General features: G+C 38.4%; 2 protein-coding genes across 12 annotated transcripts in view; one reads left to right on the top strand and one right to left on the bottom strand.

The window, feature by feature from the left end:
- HAGHL (hydroxyacylglutathione hydrolase like) overlaps positions 1 to 17,816 on the top strand; it is a 36,451-nt gene that overhangs the window by 14,851 nt on the left and 3,784 nt on the right. For 5 of the 8 annotated variants that reach the window (XM_074279748.1, XM_074279749.1, XM_074279753.1 and 2 more), the window contains exons 5-9: positions 102 to 210; positions 528 to 631; positions 1,992 to 2,093; positions 4,210 to 4,289; positions 11,117 to 12,136. In XM_074279748.1, coding sequence (XP_074135849.1) covers positions 102 to 210; positions 528 to 631; positions 1,992 to 2,093; positions 4,210 to 4,289; positions 11,117 to 11,282 — 561 coding nt within the window. In that variant the 3' untranslated portion in view covers positions 11,283 to 12,136. The other 3 variants (XR_012484448.1, XM_074279751.1, XM_074279752.1) reach the window with 3 other exon arrangements.
- The window catches only part of CIAO3 (cytosolic iron-sulfur assembly component 3), a 30,095-nt gene continuing 24,746 nt past the window's right edge, over positions 12,468 to 17,816 (bottom strand). For all 4 annotated transcript variants that reach the window (XM_074279744.1, XM_074279746.1, XM_074279747.1 and 1 more), the window contains 3 exons: positions 16,840 to 16,977; positions 14,279 to 14,436; positions 12,468 to 13,750 (listed from right to left, as the gene is read on the bottom strand). In XM_074279744.1, coding sequence (XP_074135845.1) covers positions 13,512 to 13,750; positions 14,279 to 14,436; positions 16,840 to 16,977 — 535 coding nt within the window. In that variant the 3' untranslated portion in view covers positions 12,468 to 13,511. The remainder of the gene's footprint in view (positions 13,751 to 14,278; positions 14,437 to 16,839; positions 16,978 to 17,816) is intronic.

Genomic DNA, 17,816 nt, shown 5'->3' with positions numbered 1-17,816 from the left:
CACACCTTGGGTTACAGGTTGGGGGGGGGTCGTGACAGGGTAAGGGGAGGAAAACTAGTAAGGCTCCAGGCAATTTCCTGGCCCTTCCCTTCCCTCTGCAGTTTGGAGCCATCTGTGTGCGGTGCTTGCTCACACCTGGCCACACCTTGGGCCATATGTGTTACTTCATGTGGGAAGACAACTGTCCAGATGCTCCAGCTGTGTTCTCAGGTACCTGGAGGCGCTTCTTTGTGTGGCTTAAGCTTAGGAGCCAGGGCGAGCAGGAAGGGGAGGGAGCACTCTGGTTTTCCCTTGGGATTGTAGTCGGCATCATTCCCTGAGCATCCTCCTTTGGCGGATGTCATTGTGTGTGGGTGTCTTGTCCCGATGGGACCATTCCAGCAGATACCGCATGATAGTTTTGTCTGCTTCCTGCCATCTGGGATTGTGTGTGGCTGTGTGTCTCTTTCCTCTGTGTTGTGTCCCTCTCCATGATGTCCCTTTCACCTGGCAACTAGAAAGAACTTCCACTCCCCTCCCCTGAACAGGTGATGCCTTGTTCGTTGGTGGTTGTGGTCGACTCCTAGAAGGGACAGCAGAACAAATGTATCGGAGCCTCAATGAAACACTGGGGACTCTGCCCAAGGAAACTGTGAGCACCCACTCTTAGTCTGCTTCCCTTCCTTCCCTTTTTCCTCTTGATAATTTACCACATTTTCCCTCCTGAATCTTTCTCCTTGGGAGGCTTTACATGGATCTGGAGATAAGCTATCTGATATCTTAGTAAGGAGATGAGCTATCTGATACCCTAGTAAATGACAACCTGACTGGGACCTGATACTTCCAGATCTTTGGGACAAAAACCCAAAGGACCTTGCAGTATGGGAAAAGTAAGGAGTAGGAGATCCAACAATCTAAATCTGTTGGAGCCAATTCATCTAGTGGGATTCATCTAATTTATGTTTTGAGGAGACAGATGATTTAGGTATGTCAGGCACAGCCAGCAAAGTCTAGAATCTAGCTCCGTAGTCTAGCCAAATCTATGTCTGCCTGCAATTGGGAAACTGAGTGCTTTACCCTGAGAATGAAATACCTTGTGTATAGAACCCACTTGTTCAGGTCTATAACCTTGTTAGAACTATATAAAAATCTATTTGTTCACCATAATTGAAGCAAATGATTACTATCCACTCTTCCTTTTACCTTGGATGCTATTTCTTAGCTAGCCAAATTGTAGTGATGTTCTTAGTCCTTTCTGCTTGCTTTCTCAAAGTTGGAACATTCTTGGAAGATCAAATAGCTGGCTATATTTATAAATATCCCATACAACTTTTGCCTTATATTAAAAGTATTATGGACCAGTTTTTTAATTCCTTAGTAGGATATATTTTCTTTTTTTTCTTTTTTTCTTTTTTTCTTTTTTTTTTTTTTAAGGTTTGAAAAGTGACTATATGCATTATTTTATTTGACTTTTTTTAATTTATTATTATATATATATATATATATTTTATAATATTATCCCTTGTATTCATTTTTCCAAATTATCCCCCCTTCCCTCTATTCCCTCCCCCCGATGACAGGCAATAGTAGGATATATTTTCTGAAGCATGTCTTGGGTTTTAGTCTATACTCCTACTTTAATCCTGTGTGTGATTAATCTAGACCCTTCGCTTTACTCTCTTTTCTCTCTGTCTGTAGTCCTACAAATGGCATCAATTCTAGAAAGCTATGCTAGGAAGAAAAAGGGAGAAAAATAGACAAATTCAATGTTAGCCATTTTGGGGAGAGAGAGATTTGTTGAAAATAGAGATTCATAGCTGTTGTTCATCAAAAGGTTTGGAGAATCCCACCTATCTGCATGAATGATGGACATTGAAATGGTGTGGTACCTCATTGTCCCCAGCTGAGCTTATTCTTGAGGTGGTCTGGAACATCTTTCCATTGGCTGGATGTGCCAGGGCAAAATCTCGGCACTATGGGAACCCTAAGTGTCTCTTCCTTTCCTTTTGCAGAAAGTGTTCTGTGGGCATGAGTACACTGTCAGGAATCTCAAGTTTGCTTTGAAGGTGGAACCTGATAATGAAGATGTGAAAACAAAGCTGGCTTGGGCCAAAGTAAGTATTATATAATTTGGGAGGAAGTGGAGTTATTAGACATTAAGTAAGCCTGCTTTGAAACTGAGGACTTAGAAATGGGGGAAATTTTTATTTTACATATTTTACATAATACTTCCTTTTGGGGTTTATAAGTCAGAACTTAACAGCTTCATTTTATTATCCAAACTTATCAAGATACGTAAAAGGTGTGCTGGTCAATTTGTTAAGATTTTGGAAATCTCAGGTTAAAAGATATAAGCTATTTGCAAAAACACTTTAGAATTGTTTCCCAAAAATGGGAGTGACCAATTTCTTTAGGTCTTTATTTCATGGAACACTGGGAAATAATATATTTCAGTTCTTGATTTTTACTTTGTAGAAATAAAGCAAAACAACAGATATCTTGGGAACACTTGGATAGAGGATTCTTTTATCATTACTCCTCCCCATCTTCCTGTGTTGACTGGGATGTTCAGCTCCATAGTAATGGTTCATTTTGGGGATAGGTCCTTGGCAACCTCATGCTTCAAAGAAGAGGTTTTATTGGGTCTGGGCTATCAGGAACCAGATGTAAATCTGAGAAAAGTCATGTAGAGAAATTGTCAGGATCTAGTCAGTCTATTCAATTGGTCTCTTGCTTTCATTCAAGCTCATCCTTTTTGGTTTGGCTGACACTCTGACTTCTCTGTTTAATTTCTCATGGACATTTAGTGTGGAGAGATGATGACCCAGATTAGAACGAGTTTCTTCAGCTCACTAGAATTAGCTTTCTCTCTCGGAGTTCCTGTAGAGGATACCTTCATCTTCTGGTCCTTAGCACACTGAGCCTGCTGGCCTCAAAGTGGAGATATTAATGATTGTTAAGACATTTGAAAGACAGGGGAGTAGGGCATGTAATGCCTCCTTTTGTACAAACTGACACAGTGGATGATCTCTAGCATCTCCACTACCAATCTGAGCCCTTTGACTGAAGTTTCTCTCTTTATGATAGCCAGTAAAATCTAATTTATTTCCCAAGCATAAAGTCCTTTCTAGTGTCACACAGAAACACTTTCTTTACACATTGCTATTGCCTCCCAGAGGAGAGGAGCATGAGCCTTATATAATCCCAAGCTCACTGTAACTTGTTTCATTAGGGACTTTAGGAGGCAGTTTAATGAATTGTTGTGGTAGAAGAAAGTAATCACTTGAGCCTCTTTGTATTTAGCTTGATAGGGTAGTCCTTGGATGGCACAGTTACCCAGCAAGCTTCACTGAGAGCCAGTTCCTGAGCTCCATTGAATTTACGGTCACTTTCAGGCCACAATGAGATGTCAGAATAGAGCTTTGGCAAAGGAGATTTTCAAGACTTGTTAATTACTAACAAGTTTTACGTCAGTTTGTATGCATACCCTAATTTTTAATAATTTTTCATAACTACCAGGATATCTTTGGCTTATGTTCTTCCTCCCTTCTGCTCATTCCTTCATTGTTTTGATGGTTCTTCTGTTTTCTCCTGTTAGAACTTTTCACCTTCAAATCCCCCCAGCTTCTTTATCTTAGTTTTTTTTTTCCTATCATATTGACTTTTGCCTCTTCTATCCCTTGATCCCTGCCAAATTTTTTTGCTTTGTTTCTCCCCCACTCTTCCCAGTACTAGTGTTTTGAGCTGAGTCAGCCACTTAGGCAGCTGTACTATCCCATATACCATATTTAGCCTTTAGTATATTTTAATCATATTGCATTGGGTTTATGGTACAATAATAATGTTTCATAACACTCATTTGATGTTGAATAATGGGGATTTTTCCACACCCTTCTTGGACTCATGAGCCATTTTCATTGTCTTCCCCTTTGGATACTAAAAGGGCAGTAATAATGTCTGGCCATTAATTCCTTCTTGCCTCTCCTTTTGGACATGGGGTTGTTGAGTGATGAAAGGAGTAGAGGTCAGGCTTGGCCCCTGTAATTTTCAGCTTTTCTCCAAAGTGGGTAGCTGCTAATAAGAAAGCTAGAAAATTAGAAGGATAAGCTGAGCATTCTTTAGAAAGTACCTATAGTGGCTGGTTCTGAGCCCGCAATTGATTTTGCTTTTTTGACAACAACTTAATTGTGACATGGCATATGGTCACCACTTAACTTGTTATTGTTCCAGGCTAGAGATGACGACGACATACCCACTGTGCCTTCGACCTTAGGAGAGGAGTTTCACTATAACCCCTTCCTCAGAGTAGCGTAAGTATCTTCTTGTTAGTTGGGCTTGCTTTGTAATATGGAAATATTCCACATATTTATGTGCCCCCTTGTCCTTTACCTTGACCTCTTCTTCTGTCCTTCTCTCCCCCTAATTGAGCCTTACTATTCTAAGGTATTGTCTTCAACCCATTTCTTAGGTGTCCAGGGGTTGCTTGAACTTGAGAGTCTAGCACCAGGTATTCTCAATTGAAATGCTATTTTGAAAAATACTTGTGTTGTTAGTTTTAGAAATATGTAGCTTCCATGGGACGATGATGATATTTTTGTTCCAGGGGCTTTCATTATGACTGTTGTGAGCCCAGGAATGTCTAGTAGTTGAGTAAGAAAATCTACTTTGAAACAGATAGCATTCTTAGAATGAGAAAACTTCCAGGTAGGAGAGCCATGTGGCAAGTGACAGGCTCTCATTTTCCTCAGGGCTCAAGTCCTCCCTTGGCAATAATTTGGTCAATTAGTGATGTCTTTATGGGACCATTTGCTGTACTAAATGGCGTGTCCTTGGTACTGGTTATAGTCAGGCTCATCAAATTTCCAGGCATAAAGAGCTGCTTGAAGCTCTGCTCTGTCTTGTATGTGGACTTTTGCTTGGGTTAGTGAACATATCATGAGTGGGTTCTGTTAAGTTTTGAAAAATAATAATCATATAATTGTAAAATGGGAAAGGATTGAGAGGGCTGAGTTTTGAGGAAACTGTTAGGACTGTGAAAATTCAACCTAACTTATTATATTCTTCTTCCGTTCTTGGTCTTGGCCTTATTCTCTAGAGATGGGAGCTCAGTCCCTATCCCTGACACATAATGACATATTAATTTATAGCGACCATAGGAGATCATTCAGCACTCTACTTGAATGCTTCTAGTAAAAATGCCTGGCCACCTGTCTCATTTTTGGAGAATAATTGTTAGGAAGTTTTCCTCGGATCAAGGTAAATACCCTCACTTTTTTCATTCAGTCTTTGTATGGCACAGTCTTGAGATCCTCATCATCTTGCTACTTACCTCTGGACAATCTCTGTATTGCTCATCTGTATCATTCCTAAAATACAATAAGAACTGAATACCATACCCCAGACATGTGGTCCAATAGCAGACAATTATGGTCCAATATTTCCTCCCCTTTTCTGGACGCTGAAGCCTAGGGGTTGTAAGGAGGCAATTTTGTGGAGCAGAAATCTAGCCTCAGAGGTAAGGTGGAGTTTCAGGCCCTAACTCTGACATATACTGACTGTGTAACTAACTCCCTAAGACTGAGTAGAAAAAGTTTTCATTCTGCATTATTAGAGAAACTTTTCCCATTGGGAGTGGCCTATTCCAATAAAATCATAGGTCTTGGTTGCCATATCACATTGAAGCTGCTTTCCATTAAAACCCTTACATCTCTTTTCTGACTGCTTTCTAACTAATCTTTCCCCCTCTCATACTTGTGAAGTTGAATTTTTTTTTTTAATTCAGGTGCTATTATGGCTCATCTTATTAGATTCAATTCAGTTATTGAGTCCACCTTTCTCTTCATCTAAAAGAAGAATATAGTGTGACATGATGTTTTGCTTAAACCTAGGTAAAGTACATCCATCTTGTTCTCTTGACCTAGAAATCGTCAAAAAAAAAAAAAAAATAAAAAGGAAATCTTGGGGCAACTAGGTGCACCAGCCCTGAAGTCAGGAAGACTGAGTTCAAATCTGGCCTCAGACACTTAACACTTCCTAGCTGTGTGACCCTGGGCAAGTCACTTAACCCCAGCCTCAGAGAAAAAAAAAAAAAAAAAAAAAGGAAATCTTGTTAGTATGGCCTGACCTGTTTTGGAAGCTCTTCTAGTTCTTGGGGCACTGCTTCTTTTCTTAGCTTTTCACTAACTTTAATAAGTTCTAGGATTTTGCCAGAAATAGAAGTCAAAACTCACTAGTTCATAGCTGGCACACCCAATTCCCTGTCCATATCTCTCCCTTTTAAAACAATCACGACATTTTTCCTTTCTGATTCTGGGGCATCTTTCTGGTTCATTGACAGTGACCCAACAGTCACATTGTCAGCTTAGTAGCTCAGGATAGAATTCATTTGGACCTGGTGATTTGAAGCCATTAAGGGCAGTTACTATTATCATACTTGGATATCTATTCCCTACTAGCTATTTTTGTTCACTCTTTCCTAGCCCAGAGATTGTTCTCCTTAGAAGACGAAACTATTCATTCATTCATTCAGGACAGTATAGCAATAAAAGAGTTAAATGTCTCTGTCATCAGTTACCATGGCCAATCCACCATGAATAGCAACATTGTATTTTCCTAATACAGGGTTATTGGTTTTTTCCCTACCACTTTATTTTGCTGTCCTTAATATTCTATAACTTTGACTTACATATGTTCAGAGTTTTAGCGCTCCTGACTCTATTCTCATTGGTCAATGCCACACTTCTGTATTCATCTTCAATTCTGATTTCATAGTTTCTATATATTTTGAAAAAAATTTTAAAGCTTATACTTATAAAGTGGTTGGTGATTTTTCAGTGCATTTATATCCATTCTTTTGAACAACTACCCTTTTTTTCTCCTCAATGAAATTGTTTCTCTTTTTCTTCAGAATTTTATTTGCAAGAGTTTCCAATTCCTCTTGGACTGCATACCTTGGTATCATTTTAGTCTTTGCCATCCTATCATTTCCTGAATCCATTGATATCTGCCTTCCCCAAATCTAGGATGCATATCAGAGGCTCATCTTTCCACAGGCAGCTAGGTATTGGACCAGGTGCCAGTAAAACTTAAGTTCAATTCCAGCCTCAAATCTCCTTACTAGCTATGTAACTGTGAGCAAGTCACTTCAGCTTTGCCTCTTATTTCCTCATCTATAAATTGGGGATAATAACAGCACTTCTATAGGGTTATTGTAAGGATATGAGATCATATTTTAAATGTTGTAAGGACATGAGATAATATTTTAAAGATAAATATTTTAATATTCATATTTAATAAAGATAAATATTTTAAAGATCTCTGTAAATCTACATGGCACTATATAAAAGCTAGCTAATTATTATTATTGATTATTACAAATTCTAAGATAGTGTGGCCATTTCATCCCAAGGTTCTCATTGTTTCCATTCCAGCAGTCAGTTCTTCCCTTTCTTCAAGATGTGCTATGATCTGTCCATTTCCTTGCTAAGATATGATGTTCAAAATTGGACATAGTAGTCCTCATGTGCATGACCAGGTAGATAACAAGGCAGTGGGCTTTTCTTAATGAAGTTTAAGATCACATTTGGAATGTTGGCCACCATGTTTTGCATTGAGCTTGTATCCTCCCTTTAGTCCCACCCTACTGAGTTTTTCTTCTTCTTCTTATTTTTTTAAATGAACTATTCCATAGCCTCATTCTCCTATTCAGGCCTTTAAGCCCACTAGGTTGATTTTTTTTTTCTTTTTTAATCAGCTTGTTTTTAGTTAGAGGAATACTCTACTACTTCATTGTAAGGAAAAAAAGATTAGAAAGGAAGGGAAGAGGCACTGAGAAGTGTGGACTGGATTGAGTTTTTACAGGCATACCAATTTCCAAGGCAGGATTGATTGGTTTTGGAGCTAATTTAGTCTTCCTGTACTGCTATTAGGTATGCCGTTCTTCCCAAACAGGAGAAAACTGGACCTTCTGAGGAGGAAGCAGCTGCTTGTCCTTCAAGGAATCATGATGTGTTTCTATAGGGACCATCAGTGAAAGACAATCCACTTAAGGATCAGAGGAAGAAGACATGCTGATGAGACCTCCACAGTTGTCTTCTTAACAATAATACAAGTCTTCTGTCTTCTTGGGGCATGTGTTCTTGGGGCAAGAACTTCTTAAGACTTGTTAAACCTGATTACTGTTTACTTCTTGTGAATGACATGGCAAAAATGGTTTTTCCAGAAGTAATCTATAAAGCACTGCTTAAGGATTATGAAATCTTGGTTATGAAACTGAAAACTTGAGAGCAGCTTTCATGCTGTTAACTAAAGGCAGGAGCTTCAGGAGAGAAAGGCAGATTCAGGAAGTGAAAGATGGTTAAGAAATGTCTGAGGAAGGGATTTAGATTTTCTGAACTGCAGCTTAAAATACAGAAATAACATCCTGTTGCCCAAGGATGGACTGCACTTAAAAAGATCAGGTAAAAATGAAATCTTTTTCTAATCAAAAGTGAATTACTTATGCGTATCCACCAAGCTAGATACCATAGAGAATAACTCCAGTGAAGGAAAAGAAGCAATAGAGATTACCTAAGATTTCATAATAAGATTAAAAAAAAAACCCAAAACATCCATGACATCAGGTACTTATATATAAATGCACAGGAGATGGGTAATAAACAAGGTAAAGAAGTAAAATTGTATGGATCACTGGAATGTGAGGAGATGGAGCTCATGATCAGAATATGCTCTGGAAAGCTATTCCTTTTTTCTAAAAGAAATAGGATAGTTAAAAGGAGCAGAATAGTAATGTACGTAAAGAAGATGTTCATCTGAGAATATGTTCATCTGAGAAATCCAGGCAGCAGAATTAGGGGAAGAGTTGGTAAGGAGCACATTTAGGTAAAGAACAACAGAAAAATAAACACTATTGTCATGCAGTGGTATACAGTAGACCACTAGGACAGAAAGGGAAAGTAGAATAGGGATTTAGGAAACCAATTATGGGATTTGCATATGGGTGTGATTTAGAAGTGATAGGATACTTCAGTTAATTGGACACTTGTTAAAAGGAGAGCAACTAATAATTTCTTCCCGTTTCCAAAGATAATTCCATTCTTCAAAAGTTGGAGAAAACAAAGGGACCTTTTCTGGACCTGATTCTCACTAAAGAAGGAGTTACTGGTCACTGAATAGAAAGGAGAAACTTAGCGGGCGGGGGAGGTGGAAAAGCAATCACTTCATCTTAGGAAGGCAAGCTGGGCAGTATAAAGTGTACCCTAGAGTCTGGGAGTTCGGATTTCAAAGGGTTTAGAGAAAAGATAGGATTTCATGCACTAAAATTTTCAGGGTAAGTCAGCCTAACAGGGAGGACTCCGGAATGAAATTCCAAAAATGGAAATGGAAACAATTCTATTGAGGGACAGAGGGTGCAGTTGTTCAAAGAGACCATTGGTGGAAACCTAGAAAACTCATTGAACTACAGGAGTTAAAGACAGCTATAGAAGATGAATATGGAAGTGTGGCACAGTGTGGAAGAACAGTATTAATGATGCTAAAGTTCAAAATGGGTGGAGGTTGGTGAGGAAAGTTAATGAGAACAAAATAGGATGAGGGTTTTTTTTTTTTTTTTGTTTTTTTTTAAGCTAGACTGAAGAAAGAAAATGGGAAGATCAAAGAATGAATAAGACTATTGCTGCCAGGATGATGATAAATAGCTATAATGATGGAAGACAACATGGAGCTACACAACTTTTAATTTTCTTCTGTTTTTCCTCCCTAAGAGAAATATCTTTGATCCAGAATGTTTAAAACAAAAAAGTAGCTCATAGGGAGTTGAAACATAAGATAAGGAAATAGTAAAAGGACACTTAGCTGCTTTTGATGATCAGGACCTGATGAATATTAGAGTACTATAAAAGAATTTTTTGAATATAATTGCTGTCCCACTGCTAATAATCTTTGTAGGACACTGGTGAATGGGAGAGGTACCACAGGATAGATTTTGAAAAAAGGAAGAAAAGAGAGTACTAATTAGATAAGGGCATTTGACTTCAATTCCTGGTAAAATTCTAGAACATACTTTTTAAATTGGATATTGAATGAACATCTAGAAAAGAAAGCCAAGATAATAAACCATCATGATTTTGAGAACATGCCAAACACCATTTGCTTTGACTAGACTTGTAAAGAAAAAGCAATGGCATTACACCCTCATCTACCAGACTATTTGAATTTCAACAAGATATTTGACAAAATTACAAGCTATTCTTATGGATAAGAGAGGGATGTTAGTTGGAAGACAGTGCATTTAGGGGATATCAAAATCAGTTGAATGAGTGATCCAAAAATTTGCCATTAAAAAGAAGCCATGAATTTTCCAGTACCAGCTTTGAAAGAGGTATCTAGTGGAGTGCCTCAAAATTCTATTTTTATCCCTGTGCTAATATCATTTTCGTTGACTTGTATAATGGCACAGAGAGCATGCTTATTTGTTTTGTAGAAGATACAAATTAACAGCTTAGATGACAGAACCAGGCTCCAAAAATATTTGATAAACTAGAACAGAAGAAAGCAAACTATATGCCCCATGTGGCCCACTACCTGTTTTTGTATGAGAGATCTAAGAATGTTTTTTACATCTGTAAATCATTTTATTGTATTTAAAAAAATTTAAATCATCTTTAACTCAGGGCTGGATGATGAGTGGCTGTAGTTTGCTAACCTGTGGACTAGAACATTGGGCTGAATTTGATAAGATGAAATTTAAATAGTGATACATGTTTTACATTAGGGGAAAATATATCCTAGATATCAGGTCTGTGAGGCTTGGATACACAGTGAATGTTAGATTGGGACTGGTTGCTGATTGGTAGTTGGAGAATCTGTGATTCCAACAGTGGCATTGAAAGAAACTAATGAATTCCTACTCTCATAGTTAAACCTGCCTCTCTACATTGCCACTGACCCAGACCTTTGTGGGTAATCCTGGTTTAATTAATTATTTGTATTTCTCTCAAAGATGACGTATTTTGAGATTTACGGATTGTGTTTCAGAGTGTATAATTTTGTTTGCTATTGTAACACTTTCAGAACCCTGATTGGATTATTTTACATCTCTAACATTTTTACTTGAACTAAAGCTACCTTTTAATTGTAGAGAAGAATCTGTCCAGAAATATACTGGGAAAAAGGATCCAGTGGAAGTCATGAAAATTCTACATACAGAAAACGACAACTTCAAAAAACCTGCAGAGCCACTGGACCCTCGTGCAGTCTTTGCACTAGAGTGGGGCCTTTTGGGCTCTTTGGTGCAAAAAGAATGAAGCCAGGGAAACCAGCTCTTGCAAGTTGGACCCATCTCACCTGACTTTGGCAACACTACAGCTGGGAAGATCTCCTTGAGTGGTACATTGCTTGTTTTAAATTAATACTTCGGAAAGCTACTCCTGGGCTTATTTTGGCCTACTGCTGCTAAGATTTTGGGAATGAATCTTCAATTTTTTTGGGAGATGGTTTCTTCCTATAGTTAGCTAATCTGTGATTTTTAATCTGATTTGGCATTATTTCAAAGGGGAAAGAGCCCTGTAGCTGGAATCAGAAGACTTCGTTTAAGGACTGGCTCCATCCTCTACTGGCCATTTGACCTTGGGCAAGTCATACCATTTCAGTTTCATCTGTAAAATTAGGGGGCTGAATTAAATGCTCACTGAAATCTCCTCTAGCCCTAAATTTATTGTTCTGTTGCTAATTTACCACTTTTCTTTCTTCCTCTCTCCCTACCTCTTTCTCTTCTTTCCTTCCTTCCTTTCTTTCTTAGAAAGTTAACAGTCCACTCATGGGTCCTGTTCCAATACTGAGGGAGTTTGGAAGCTTTAATCTGCTGATTTTTTCCAACTGGGGGTGGTCTGCCCCCTCTTTGGTGGTTTGGTGGCCCTCTTCTCCTGGGAACTCCTCACCTCAGTGTACCTGATTGGCTTAGAGCTTCTTAACTCAAAGCCTCAGGGACTACAAGGTGTGCACTATCACACTCAGCTGCAGCCATATTTTTCCCTAAAAGTATTAAAATCCAGTCTTAATCATGGCTTATAATCTTTCCTTCCATATCACTATTGCACCTACATTGCCTATAATATGTAAAGAAAGTCTGTGAAAATAAAACCCATTTTGGAAAATGGAATATGGAAGCCAAGTTGATTTTAAAGAGCTGCTTAGTAGCAATGTGAGACAACCATTTTCATGTTACTGTGCAGAACTTACTTATTTTTAGGAATGGTGGCTTTTTTTTTTTTATCTTAGAAAAAGCTTTTTTTAATTTGAAGAAAATGTCAGAGGGAGGAACTTCTCTTTTAGAAGTGTTGAGTGGCTTTCTCATAGATAAAAAAAAAAAAGCACAGTAATTCAGTCATGGTTCAGCCTGACCTGCTGTATAAAAGCTACAGTTTAGAGGATTTCATCTAATACATGTTACAGTCAGAACCCTGAAATGAAACAAGAGGCTCACAAGAAGGAAATGGAAAAATGCCAGGGACTGATTTTTTTTTTTTTTAATATTGTTCATTAAGTCACTATGCAGATTTTAGAACATAATTATATGTAAGCAAAAGAGATTTTAATGACCATAGGAGTCACTGAAGCATTTTAAAAAATAAATACTATGTTTTACCTGAGATAGCAGCACACAGATGGATTCTTAAGGCATCTGAGTGGGTTAGGTACTTGACACATTGAACCTAAGTCCTTGATCATGCCATTTGTTCAAATACCAGGATGGTTTGGATATCCATATTTATCATTTGACTTAAGAAAATGACTTTAATTCAATATTCTACAACCTCCTGATAATATCAAGGAATTAGGGTTGGATTCTTGTCAAGACAACCTTAGTTGTACCTTGTACTTTCATCTTTCCCAATCCACAGACATTTTCAGGGAATGACTTGAGACTCATATTTTGCTTTACATTAAGATCTGGGATCAATTAACTAGTAATCTATTTTTTTTTTTTTTTAAATGAAGCTAGCACCATTGAATTATTGGAAAATTTCCTAACACGTGTGTAAAAATAAGAGAGACAAACATCCAAGGAGCTCAAGGAAACCACCCTCGGACTCTTAGATCCTGGTGACAAAAATGCAAATCATAATAACATATGGAAGTGTTTACAAAATTACTTATGTGAAGACTAGATTGAATGGGTATTGGGGCTGGGAGAGGGGGCAGAGGAAGAGAGAATTTAGAGTTTTTAACCTTTTTGGTAAAAACTCTAGGGCAGATAAAATGTAATGTCAAAATATCTTCTGTCCCATTCAACCAGAAACCCATCTTTTCAGCTGGTTTCTATTTTTATCTGAGAGCCTCCTTGCCTCACTATAACTCTAAGATTCTATCCTGTGGTAGTCTTGTAGTTTGTTTTTCTTAGTGAGCAGTTGGAATGATGACTTTCTTGGGATTTCTTCTGCTGGGGCCAAATTCAGTCAACTTCAGCAGCCTTTGTTTTCACAGTGTTCTTATTCCTTCAAGCAGAAATTGCACGCTGGACCCTTTGCTTTTCCCTACCATTTAATATTAAAACCAGTGTTCATCTTCTCTACTGCATGATATTGTGTATGCAATGTTGTCCCAGCTTTTTCGGAGTCCTTCCCTTTAAGCCACTGTTCATACAATTCCTTGATTTCTGGACTTGTCTCAGGCATTACAGTGCTAACCATCTCATAGAGCTTTTCAACTTGCTGGAGAAGGTCCTTACTGGAGATAGCTTCTGCTTTGATCTGACCACCACCATTTAAACAGCCTAAATGCAAAAGAAAAGCTCATGAATTTGGAGTGAGATGTTCTATTTTAAAGACACTAGAGAAAGCAATTATTGCAACTATAAAAATATTCAGAACTACAAAGGTATGATGGGCTTGATGCTAGAGGTGAAATAAAGGTGATATGGGGAAGGAAAGGGAAATAAAGTACCAAAATTATCAAGGATTGATTTAGATTTGCCATTACTTTACTCCCTCATCATATTCTTTCCTCCAAAGAACATGAAGAAAAAACCTCTACTCTGTTCTGGGATGTAGGAAGGGTCCGAATAAACACCCTTGGCTTATTCAACAATGGGAAAGTAGGATCAGCAGAACTTTACTATCATCCCCTACTGGTCACTGTGAAAAGCACAGTCCTACCATCTAAAGCAAGGCCCCATTATACCCTACCTGATCCCTATCTTATCCAAAGTTAATGCCAGCAAATTTATACCTTTGTATAAGAAATCATTAGGTCTTAGGCCAGTATAAATGCTCTGCTAGCCAGTTAGAAGCAAAACTTTTACCTGATGGACAGGCCATGACTTCCACATAGTGATATGGAGACTTTCCTCTCTTGAGTTTCTGTACTAAGTTCTGAATGTTTCTAAATCCATATGCCAATGCAAAGTGAAGTAGAACTGTACCATCTTTTTCTAGCACCACTTCTTGGAAATCTTTGTTTCTAGATGAAAAAAGAGGAAATGTAAGAATATAAGAAACTATGACCAATTATGTTAATGCACAAAATATTCTATTTTCTGTATAGATTGGGGAATGGGAATTTGGCAGATTTATAAGGAAATAAGACCACTTGTGTGCCTTTTCAAATGAAGTACAAATTCCCAAGGTCTGCGATTGTAACACTACTAACACGCTCTATTCCCTAAGCAGATGTGGAATGATTAGAATTAGACTGAGCTGAAAATTGGACTCAGGCAGGACTGGCAACAAAGAAGAGCTTGTTGATATAGAAGGATTAGCTTGGCTTTGAGTTGAAGAAGGTAACAAAGTAATTATCAAGAGTCCTCAACCTTTCCTTTGGCAGCAAGCTGCCACAAACTGCTAACTGCTAAGTGAACTCTGAAGAGAAGGAAAGGAGAGGCGCATGCCGCACAGGCTGACTTAAAAGAACAGGTAGAGGAGGGTACCAATTTTGGTTGCCATCTTCTCAAATGGACACCAAACTCCTGGGAAAGCAGCTGATGTTTATCTTCCCACTTTGTTTCTTCTCACTCAGGTCTTAATCCCTTGTGATTTAGCTTCTGATCATAGCCGAATTGGACCTGCTCTCTCCTGTTACTAATGATGTCTTAACTTACTAATCTGACGGCCTAGTCTCAACCCTTATCCTTCTTTTCTGCCACATTTAATACTGTTGACCACCCTTTCTGGGATCTCTCTGGGTTTCTGAGACATCACTCTCTTTTGGCTCCACTTGTCTAACTATACCTGTAGGTCTCTCTTGCTAGGTCTTCATTCAGCTCACATGCTCTTTCCCCTACTTGTGTTATGACACAGTTCTCTTTTATTGTCCTGACTCAGCTTCCCTAATTATCCTGACTCAGTCCTGCCTCGGTTTCTGCTTCTCAGTTCAGCAAAATCTCCCCTCCCTCTTTATCAGAATACTTGATAAGGGTAAAAGATCTTATGTTTTAGAATTTCGGAATGGCTCTCCCCACCCCAAGCTATCAAAATGTCAGATAACATCTTATCAAGATGCCTCTCCCCATTTCCAGTGTCTACCCCTGATTAGGCCATCTCATCTGTTCCCACTCTCAGCACCCTGAGCCTCAGTCTGGCCCCTGCGTCTGAGCCACATGTATATAGGTCATTGAGAACTCTGATTGTTTGCTGGATTCTTGGAAAGGATAGTCTCATTTAGCCCTGGACCAAACCATGGATCCATTTGGTTCCAGTATATCTCTCCATTTAGTAAACTATTAAATACTCTCTAATCTCTATCTCGCTCAGTTTCTCCAGCATTACATTTGTGGGTGTACTTTAAGATTGTATCTTTTTTCTCTTAAACACTCTCAATGTCCTCATCAGCTGCTAAGGATTCACTTATTTTTTATGTAGATGACTCTGGTCTCTTTCCTGAACTTCTGTACTTGATGGCTGGATGTTTCAAACTGAACATTCTCCAGGCATCTTAAACTCAACCTGTCCAAAACAACTAAAAATCTTTTTGCCAAAACCTATCCATTTTCTGAATTTCTCTATCTGTTGAGCACCCTATCAGTCTTCTAGTCACCCAGGTTTACAACCTTGGACTCATCTCTGATTCTTCACTCTTGCCCATCCTAAAAATATAATCAAATATCAGATGTTGTTTTCTACTTCCACAACATCTTTCACCCCACCCCTCACTCATATGGTTATCATCTAACTCAGACCTTCATTACCCCTCACCTGCACTATTATCTCTTCCCTCCCTCTCTAATCCAGTCTTTATTTAGCTGACAAAGTTATGCTGATTAGAGTGCAGGTCCGATTACGATAGCTTCCTCAGCCCTATTATTCAATCAACTCCAGTGGTTCCTTATGCAAACTCTTACATAGTCATGTAACACTTTTTACAACTTGGTTCTAGCCTATTTTCCCCACTTTGTTACACAAGATTTTCATAGAGTCTTTTGCTTCAGTCAAATTTGCCTCAGAATTTACTGCTTCTCACACAAAACACTCATTCTCCCATCTTTGGAAGGCTGTCTTCCACGTGTGGAATCAATCTTCTCAATTCTAGCTCTTGGAATCTCTAATTTCCTTCAGAGCTCAGTTAGAATGCTATCTCCTTAATGAGGCCTTCCCTGATTTTTCTTTCTGTATCTCCCTAATAAATTAGTATTGTGTGTGTGTGTGTGTTTTATATATATATATGTATGTATGTAACCTGCATATGTTTTTTAAGAGTTTTACCTCCTTGAGGACAGGGGCTATTTGCATTTGTATTCCCAGCCTCCAGCACTGTGCTTGCACATAGAAGATACTTGATAAATGCTTGTTTATTGCCTGCCTTAATATAGTTATCTGGAGTGATCACACTCTAAATCCTCTTTTCTGCATAGTAGTTGAAAAGCCTTACTTCAAAGGTTTGTAGGTGATTCCATCCACATGGATTCCAAAGAGTTCTTGGGCAGCATATCGGAATATATGCTCTAAATAACCACCAGAACCACCGCCACAATGGCCGAAGAGCTCCTCTCCAGAAACAAAGCTAAACCTGGGGGAGAGAGGACATGAGATCATGACCAGCTTGATAAGACACATGTAATCACAAGTTCACATGTTCATAGATGCATGAGAATCTCTATTTGGGCAAAGATTCCATATATCAGTAACAAGGAAAAGGCTTTTCTCAGTCGACCTGCTGGTCCATAATGTCCTGCAGAATCTATGTGGCAGACAGGTACAGTACTTATGGAAATCCGAACCATGGACTCATTTGCTGACAATGGAATTTTCGCACTAGCAACAGTGAACATGTTTATGAATGTCCTTAATGTTCATAAACAGCAAGAGTAAGTTTGTGGGGAAACAAATTACAGGACACAATGGAAGCACAAAAGCCTTTTTGTATCCAATGTACTGGGTGAACAAATATACTGCACTTTAATACTGAGATCTGGGAAGGACTCAAGTTGGATCATTACCCTTTTATCACATTACACAGGAGACAGGCATATGTGCACTGGTGCAAGAAATGAAGTAAGGCTTTCCCTTGGTTCATCATGTTACATTCAGACTATTCAACTTTAGCAGCCCACTAAGGCCTATGGGGCAGGGCTCAGTGCACATGATACTGCTATGCTGGAGTACAAAATCAACTTAGCCCCATTTCCATATCAAATCAGGGATGGATAGATTTCCATATACTTTGTCTCACTCTTCTGTGGAATGAGATAAAAAAGTAAAATTTGATCCAACAAGTTTATGATGAAAGTGCCAACAAAATGTTTTATTTTCTGATTTCCTGGTAATGACCAAGTGCCTCTGATATTAGGATTTCTAAATGTTTGTGAAAATGAAGTTATTAAGATTGGCCATAAAAAAGAGTTGAGA

The sequence above is a fragment of the Sminthopsis crassicaudata genome, chromosome 1 (genome assembly GCF_048593235.1).
Source record: "Sminthopsis crassicaudata isolate SCR6 chromosome 1, ASM4859323v1, whole genome shotgun sequence".
Lineage (NCBI taxonomy): Eukaryota > Metazoa > Chordata > Mammalia > Dasyuromorphia > Dasyuridae > Sminthopsis > Sminthopsis crassicaudata.
This window is presented reverse-complemented; position numbering and strand designations above follow the sequence as displayed.